The sequence below is a fragment of the Amphiprion ocellaris genome, chromosome 1 (genome assembly GCF_022539595.1).
Source record: "Amphiprion ocellaris isolate individual 3 ecotype Okinawa chromosome 1, ASM2253959v1, whole genome shotgun sequence".
NCBI classification, from domain to species: Eukaryota; Metazoa; Chordata; class Actinopteri; family Pomacentridae; genus Amphiprion; species Amphiprion ocellaris.
The window spans coordinates 20,070,027-20,078,974 of NC_072766.1; the positions used below are offsets into that span (position 1 = coordinate 20,070,027).

General features: G+C 40.4%; 1 protein-coding gene across 1 annotated transcript; it reads left to right on the plus strand.

Moving 5' to 3' along the window:
- The first annotated feature begins 2,593 nt into the window (after positions 1 to 2,593).
- LOC111571660 (secretory carrier-associated membrane protein 5-like) lies at positions 2,594 to 8,662 on the plus strand. The gene is made up of 7 exons (XM_023274924.3): positions 2,594 to 2,780; positions 3,231 to 3,287; positions 3,378 to 3,497; positions 4,887 to 5,043; positions 5,999 to 6,100; positions 6,955 to 7,072; positions 7,419 to 8,662. The coding sequence occupies exons 2-7, from the start codon at positions 3,281 to 3,283 to the stop codon at positions 7,596 to 7,598; spliced, it is 684 nt and encodes a 227-aa protein (XP_023130692.1). The 5' UTR covers positions 2,594 to 2,780; positions 3,231 to 3,280; the 3' UTR covers positions 7,599 to 8,662.
- The last annotated feature ends 286 nt before the right edge of the window (positions 8,663 to 8,948 follow it).

Here is an 8,948-nt window from a genome sequence, read left to right on the forward strand (position 1 = left end):
GTAGCAATATTAGAAGATAATTCTAATACACCACTCCGTTTTGCAAAAAACTGCCACCAAGCCATTCTATCTGTTAGTTATCTGTGCTGTGTAAGAACTTTATTTGGAGTGACATTTATCCCATCGGACCAAGGTTGACCTCATGACCCATTTAGGCTGATCAAGGTACATCATGTCAGTTATGTAGGAGAGGAAACATTTTCGAGTTTTATTCTATTCCTGTACCTGACTTTTGCCTGCCTGCTCTTGCCTCTAGTGATTTTCTATCTGTAACAGAACCCTTTTAAAAATAACTTTAACCTTCCTGACTCTTGTTTTTGAGCTTTCTGTGCATCCTCTTTCCGTGAGCTGATGTGGATTCTTAATAAATGAATCACTGTGAGCTAAAAAAAAAAAAATAGCAATAATAACCTGCAGTATAATCATTTTGTAATTTAATCATGACTAAGAATAATTATTCAGTGCATAACTTGTGTATTTATTTGCTGTATACTTTATGCTGCTTTATATTTAGTCTTTCTTGCACTTGTTTGACCATTACATCTTGTAGTTGCTCTTTAGATTAAGATTTTCAACATTTTTCAACAGATTTACATTAAAAAATAATCGATCTTAGCTGACTTAGGGCGAAGACAGGGTCACCCTGGACATGTCGCCAGTCTATCACAGGGCCACATATTATAGACAAACAATCACACTCGCATTCACACCTACAGGCAATTTAGAATAATCAACTGCCCTCAGCATGTTTTTGAACTGTGGGAGGAAGCCAGAGTACCCACAGAAAACCCACACATGCACAGGGAGAACATGCAAACTCCATGCAGAAAGATCCCAGGAAGGCCGGGACGTGAACCGGGGATCTTCTAGCTGCAAGGTAAAAGTGCTAACCACCACACCACTGTGCAGTCCTAAGTCAAAACAATACATCATTCAAGATGAAAAGTGCTGTTTTGTTTGTTGCCTATTGTCACAAAATTCTGTAAGTAGTCAACAGCTTCACTAAAAAGTGATCTTCCATTGAACTTGTAATATAAGAAATTTTACAACAAAACTAAAAAGCCAGGTGCTCTTGATCTTTCTCAGATACATCTGCTGATGCACTGGAGAGGCCTGCATTGATAACTGATATGAATATACATTAGTTAAAACTAGCGCAAGCATTTAAATGCTGGTGACACATAAATGCATCAGTAATGTCACACACCAATTTACCACAACACTAAAATCACCTTTTTAAATATTGTCTCTTGTGCTACCAAAGCAGCTCTGACCCACAGACACAGGACGTCTGAGGATATCCTGCTTTGTTGGAACCCGGGACTTTGGCAGCAGATCGTTTGGATCCTGTGGGCTCCAAGGTGGAACCTCTGTGGATCTCACCTCATTCTGTAGATGCTCAACAGGACTATAATCTGGGGATTTTTGAGGTTGGGTCAACAGCTTTTGCTCTTTGTTGAGGTCCTGAGCTGTTCCTCAGGTGCAGCAGAGGACACATTGTCCTGCTGGGAGAGACTGCTGCTGTGGGAGAGCGCTGTTGCCACAAGGGAGCAGTGTGCTTGGTCTGCAACATTGTTTAGGTAGGTTGTATTTGTCAGAGTAACATCCACATCAATGACAGGACTCAAGGTCCTCCAGCAGAATGTTGCATTGTGATGAGATGATCAATGTTATGCACTTCACCTGTCAGTGGTTTTAATGTTGTGGCGACCAATAATGTATTGATCACAGGGGACACGTTGCTGCCGAATTACTTTGACAGTGAAGTACATTTTTTGGTATAACATCTGTACATGGGCAGGACTTTAAATCAAAAACTTTTACTTACAATGGAGTACTTATACTGAAATAAAGGCTCAAAATAGTGCTGAGTATTTCCCCTTTCTCCTATATGCTTTATGTATCATTATAATCTCTGATAAATGATTTTCAAAAAATGTATCTTAAGGTATCCGTAGAATGTGACAGCTAAATTATGGCTTTTAATGTGCTAAATGAAGGCATGTTATGTTGACAGCCAAGATATTATCCACTGTTACAGTTTTCCTCCAGATTCAGTGGTTGCAGTGAAACAGCAACCCCAGCTGGAGAACTGGAGTCAGGTTAGTATTTAGGTCAGCAACAAACTCCAACCTCATATTCAGGTTTGGCATGTGCACCGACTTGACTGATGATACTGTAGTCCATAGGGTGTACTACAGCTGAATTTGCACAACAGAACGGAACTCCCCGCTGGACTATTCCTCGACTGAATCTAGGTTGCCATGCACATTTCCCTGATATCACTTCTGCTCTGAAGACGTAACTGACAAACACATGAGTGTGATTATCAGAGCAGCAGCATCAGGCCTTCAGATTTGTCCTGAATGTCTGCAAGCTGCTGATAATAACGAAGAAACTATCAGCAATGAGGCCGCTGGTGCTTCACACTTCCACTTTGGATTTGTGTCTCCTCTCAGCTCCATGGCTCCATGTTCAGCACCATGGACAGAGAGCTAAACGGTGATTGGGTCAACAATACAACGTCAAGGATTAGAGTAATCCGCCTATTGGTCTGAATCATAGTGACAGAGGACTTACGCACTGTGATTGGTCGAGGGGTCAGGAGAGCCAGGATTTATCGCTGTAGTTCCACTGAGCAGAAGAAAGTAAGATAATATACCAGTCTAATAGTTTGCTGCTAGATAGTGTCCGAACGTTATTCAGACGCAGCTGAGCAGCCAGGTGAAGCTGCCGTTGGAGAGCACTCGGAGCAGAGGAGCGGCTGCTCTCTGGAGGAGGTAAGCAGATTATGTTTCCTGCGAGATCCGTAATTCCTGGCTGTGATGGCCAGATTCCAAACACCCGACTGCATTCACACATGCGTGGCGAATATGTGCATTTGAAATCATCTAGTGCACTTTGCATGTGATTGTCATCGGTGTGTGCGCCAAGATCGCCCGCTGGTATTTCCTCCATGGAGATCGGAAGGACTAAGTGGTTGGAGTCTTATCAGCAGCAGTGAGACGTGGCCGGAGGGCTCACACGTTAAATCCCCCGGCAGAACGTCTCGACGCCGACGCTGGACTTATAACACCCCGTTTAACACTCTCCTCCTGTAAAACGTGTCGGTTTGGCACAGTAGTGTAATAAAGTCAACTCCTTCACCAATCATATGCATGTAAAAATAACTGCCAATTCACTTTGCATGCAAGTCCCCCTCTAACCTGAAGCTTCTCCTCATCTGACAGACTGAAGAGACTGAAGAAGCAGTAGACCCGTAAAGCTACACAGGATCCACATGGCTGGTCAGTAAAAGTCATATACTGCAAAAACAAGACATATGGAAGCCATTTTCAGTCTGACATGTCTAACTGGTATTAAACTTTTTGTTGTAGAACCCAATTTCCCACCGCTGCCCGGATTCATTCCTCTAAAGCCATGTTTCTATCAAGACTTCGAAGAGATTCCTGAACAGCACCGCAGCATGTGCAAGAAAATGTACCATCTGTGGATGTGTGAGTGGCTCAAAGTGCAGCTGTAATGAATGTGTAACTTTTTTGTCATTTACGTCAAGCCATACATAAACCTCGAAGCCTATATTTCACATATGAAGCTGATTTTACTGCAGAGACTTCCTAACCTTGCAAAAGAACAGAAGATGAGAAAAAAATCCTTGGAATTTTCACACAGGTCCCATAAAGTGTCTTCTTCTCTGTGATCAGTTTGAGATACGAACTATGTAACAGTAGGCCAGTGGTTCACAAGAGTCCTTCTGGTCTGAAAGAATTTTTTTATTAGCTGCGGCGGTGATATCCTGACTGGTTTATTTGCTAATGAGTCATAGCACTGACCAGATGGCCTTGGTTTGAGCAGAGCAGTTAACACTGAAACTGTGTTAAACAATCTTTGCCAGAAGCATTTTCATCAAAGTTTATTACACTATAAACACGCAGCACAATCATGTTTGTGGTATGCTCTGCTCTGGAGGCTCCCTGCGTGTTCATGAATTGAGAACAGAGGGCAGGAAGAAGAGCAAAGAAAAACCCAGAGCAGATGCAACACTCACACAGGTGCTGTAACACTACCTTATAGGAGTGGAAGAGCAGCACAAAATGTTGAAAACAAAGATCATGCAGGCGGATTCATGCAAGTTTGCAGCTGATTTTGGCCAAATGCAGAAAGTTCAGAGGAGCATCTTCACTCCGCATACCTGCTGCAAATCACAGCTCAGTGTTGACTGCATTTCCAAAGATGTTTTCCAAGTGGAATAATTATGTTACCACAACAGGAACATGCATCTCTTAGTCTGAACTATCTATAACTGCAGCTAACCTCTTTTCTCTCTGCAGGTGTCTCCTTTTTATTATACGATAAACATAAGCAGGTATTTAAAGTCCCAATCTGCTTCACTGTGCTATTATTCTCTTACACGTTGCTTTTTGTAGATAAGTGCTTTTCAGTTTGTACATCTATTTTTCTCATTTCATTTGTGAAAACCATTTCAAGCCAACAGATTTTTTTTCCCCCGCTATGCATGTGGGAAAGTGTTTATTAAATAGCTTTCATGTTCCAGCTGTGTTTGGCTTCATAATTTTCTTGTAAAAGGCTTCAAAATTTCCCTATAGACTCACATTTGAAAGCGACTGGCCTTCTTTCATAGTTTAAAGACATAAGATGGGACGAGAGCGCAGAGCCCCAATTAGGAACAAGTGTAGTTAATAGCAAATGACTCCAGTTAAAAAGCTATTCAGGGAACACAAACCTTCTTTTGAGTCATATTATGTTAATGAAAGCTGTTCTCACAGCAAATTCTTCCATCATATGCATGTGCATGTAGCAGATAGATTTTTTTTCAATTTTTTTCCCCTTTGGTTCCAATGCCAAATATATCTCTGCTCTTACAGTGAACAGTTGTACACTTGCTGTGAATCTCATTGGCTGCTTTGCTTGGATGTTTGGTGGCGGTGGAGTGACCAACTTTGGACTGGCCATCATCTGGCTGCTCATGTTCACCCCCTGCTCTTATGTCTGCTGGTTCAGGCCCATCTACAAAGCTTTCAAGTAAGTCCAATGCTTCTTCTTCTTCTTCTTCTACCGCAGTGTTCAAAGTCCAATTTGACACATGATCACAGAGCTTTTTCTTAAAATGTCACCTATGACAAGTTTGCAATTTCTAAGCACACATTTTTATTCCCAGCCTCCTCTAGAGACCCAACTATCTTACTTTATGGAAAAAAAACAAGGGCTGATGATATATCTACATCGTGGTTCACCCTCTCCAGCCTCCAACATTTCCATACGTGGTCATTCCTTAATGTTTAGCAATATTTGATATTATTACAAATGTGTTTTACTATATCATCCTTCAACTTCCACTCACGGGTGTCCACAGAAGGAGCTTTGATAAACAGACTAACAGACACACATCTGCTCACAAATGCGTTACAAAGGGCCACAAACCTAGTATTACCTTTGGCTTATAAATGCTAACCAGACAGTCTGCTCATCCAGGGCAAAGGTCAATTGCTGATTTTGTTTTAAGCTCATTTGTCCTCCAGTCTGTGAGAATATTGAGTGACAGCAGGGATAAATGTGCCACCGGTCCCTCTGGAGACAGAAGGGCACCCAGAACATCCTCTCCACTGTTTCGCTGAAGGGCAGAGTCATTTTTGAATCCTCTGCTGACATGGAGATATTGTCTCATGAGGTGACACACTGTACAGCAGTGACACGTAGCCGAGACTGGACTGCCAAGAGAAATCTTTGCATAAATGGTCTCTTAATCTTCTGAGCCTAGGTATGTTTCCTGAGCAGTTTGCTGAGTCACAGGAGGCCAGCGTGTTTTCTAGCACAGTAGATGATGCACTAATACAAAATGTAGATGCACATAACACCTCCATGGAGGATGAAAGGAAGAACTGTCTGCACAGGAGCAAGTAGGAGTCGCAAACAGCTGTAGAGGCATAAATTTAGCATGCAAACGTAAATGCTTACTTCTCTTTTCTGTTTTTCTCAGGAGTGACAGCTCCTTCAACTTCATGCTGTTCTTCTTTGTGTTCATGGCCCAAGTTGGCATCAGCATAATCCAGAGCATAGGCATCCCAGGATGGGGAGTATGGTAAGAAACAGACTGGAAAAGAATGGAACAATAATGCTCTTTAAAAATCTACAGATTCAGATCTGATTTTTTTTTTTTTTTAACATGCATCAATCTTTCATTCAAGGAATTCCCTTTATTTTAAACTTAAGTGAATATAATGTGACATAGATAGCATTCCTACAGTGTTAATGTTGGTATAACAGACACTACAGCAAGACTGGAAATGAATTATACAGTATGTGGCTTAACACAGAAGCACAGGGACTCAAGTACCACTGTTGTTATTAAAAATCACGAACATTTCCAAGTGATTAATTCATTCTGCAACAAAAGCTAACAAAAACAATCAAAGTTTGTTTGAATGACACTACAAATTCTACTTTTGAGACAATGAAACATTTTGAGCTCAAACAATGCCTTGCTTCAGTATAAATGTATATTTTAAAGGTCTTGTTCACTGCTTTCATTAACGCGACAGTGATGGACCATCAGATATTGCTCTCGTATAACTTTTATGATTGTCCTGTTATTAGATTTTGAGAGGCAGTTAAAGCGGTCCTCAAAATGTCACCTGACTCAGGCTGATGATCAGAAATTAATATTATGACAACTCCATAAAGTTTATAAATGTCACCATGTGCAGTTCGATATCCTCATGTATGAGCTATAAAACTTTTAAACTTAATATCGCAGCATTTAGAGTCTTCAAAATCATTTCCATTTAACATCCAGATGTTCTGTGGTGGTATTATGTGGAAGAACACTTGATAACCCATTGCACATAATTACCTGCCGCTCCTGCTTTGTTCAGAGTTTCAAATATTTTTTTTTCTAAATGACATTGTGTTAACAGTCATTTCTGTCTTTTGCAGTGGTTGGTTGGCCACCATCTCTTTCTTCAGCTATAATATTTTGATTGCGCTCATCATGCTGGTCCCCACTATCATGTTCACTGCTGTGGCCTCACTCTCCTTCATTGCCCTCACCAGGGTATGTGTTTAACTACTGCATTTCTACACTGAAGTAAATCAGACATTTTCTCATTAAACACAATTTATTAAACTAGTTGAATCAATTTTCTATTATGTTCTGTAGCTACTAGGGTGTTCTTACTACAGGATTGGAGATTATTTTTCACTCAAATTAACAAAGCACCATTGTTAGCTTTATCACTAAAATCATAAAATCCTTTGCAGTAACTTAAATATGCCGCAAATTCATCTACAGGCTTAACGATTAGAAAACATTGCACCTAATAATCTATGTGTACGTGAAAGAAAGTAATTAAAACCACTTCCCTGGTTGATAATGACTTGTGATCCCACCTTGCCTGCAGATCCATAACTTCTACCGTGGCAGTGGGGCTAGCATGTCCAAAGCTCAGGAGGAGTGGACCACAGGAGCCTGGAAGAACCCTCACGTCCAGGCAGCAGCGCAGCAGGCGGCCATGGGGGCAGCAGCTGGAGCCATGCAGGACCAGTACTCCAGCCCACAATATAACGAAAACCAGATGTAACAAGACGAGAGATGTGAAACAAATGACATGACAGTAATGCCAAAGCTAAAGAAGTTTAACCAGCAGGTGGCAGATGCTAACATTCTCACATGATGGTTAAGATAAATTAAGCTAAAAATGTTTCTGAGACAAAACGACACTTTTTTTTACACTATGCAAACAAATAGCTCTATAAATCTGTAGGAAGCATGGGTTTGCCTTCCTCGATTAAATGGCATTATTATTATTTATACATCATTTTGAAATGAAATTAGCTTTGAATAAGTATTATTGTAGTGGCTCCAGTATGAGAGCTGTGTGCTAATGTATTAACCTGCTGTTCTAGTAATTTTTACTAAAAGAAGCACATCTTTATATTCTTCATATAAAATAAAAGTTGATTGTAATGGCAGTTGAAATATTTAGCATTAGCTTACTATTTTACCTGTATACTGTTGTGATGATAAACTGTTTAGGAGGTTACTCTAGTTTTTCTAGCATTTTAAACTCTAAGATTTACCAAAGATCCCATGTGATTTTTCTAACCTCATTTTAAATGATGCCACTTTTTATGACCTCAGACAAATTTCATCACATTTCTATGCAGTTTATCACTGATTGCACTGTGAAATGAAAGAATGTTGCAATGTCGAAAGGCAGTGCATCTGTGTTACAGTAAGAAACGGTATTATTGCAGATTTCCTGTGGATTTAAATAGGAAGTGAAAATCTCAAGTTTGAACTTACCCGGAGCTGCCTCTTTGATGCTCTTGACGCTTCTTGTTGACATGTCTACCTTACACTGAAAACATCAGATTTACATCACAGGTTTAAATCAGTGTTAACACTTCCAATAATTCAGAAAAGAAGACACACAAGTCAGATAGTTCACCGGTGTTCTGTAGCCAGCCTCAGGTTGTCTAGCAATGTGAATGTTTTGTAATAAATGTGTATTTAGCATGTGCTCTTTTCTAAAATGTATGTAAATGTTACATTTAGAAGAGAACTGGCCTCTTGCCGTTTGGCTGTTTGACCACAGAGAGGCGCTGATGGTTTTAGAATAAAATAAAAAGCTCCAGACACGTTCAGGTTACCTTCATTCATCCTTCACAGATCATAGTCTGCATTTATATTATTGGGTTATTTTGTCACGTGTGCTCGGTTTAAGCTGTAATTTGCATCACACTAACACAGCTACACATGTGATCATTTGGAGAGGGGGGTAGTATGGCATGTACACCTGTCAGGTACTAAGCAGGAGAACATGGGGGTCTAAAGCACACAGAAATCCCAAAGACAATGTTTGGTAAATGGTACATCATCGCTCCCTCACTCCTCCTGCTGAGCTGGAGTTTCGAAACAACACACACAA

Excerpts from the sequence above, each read along its gene's own strand:
- LOC111571660 (XM_023274924.3), top strand. Across the intron at positions 3,498-4,886 it reads AATGTACCATCTGTGGATGT|TGAACAGTTGTACACTTGCT; the intron begins GTGAGTGGCTCA and ends CTGCTCTTACAG. Across the intron at positions 6,101-6,954 it reads ATCCCAGGATGGGGAGTATG|TGGTTGGTTGGCCACCATCT; the intron begins GTAAGAAACAGA and ends TGTCTTTTGCAG.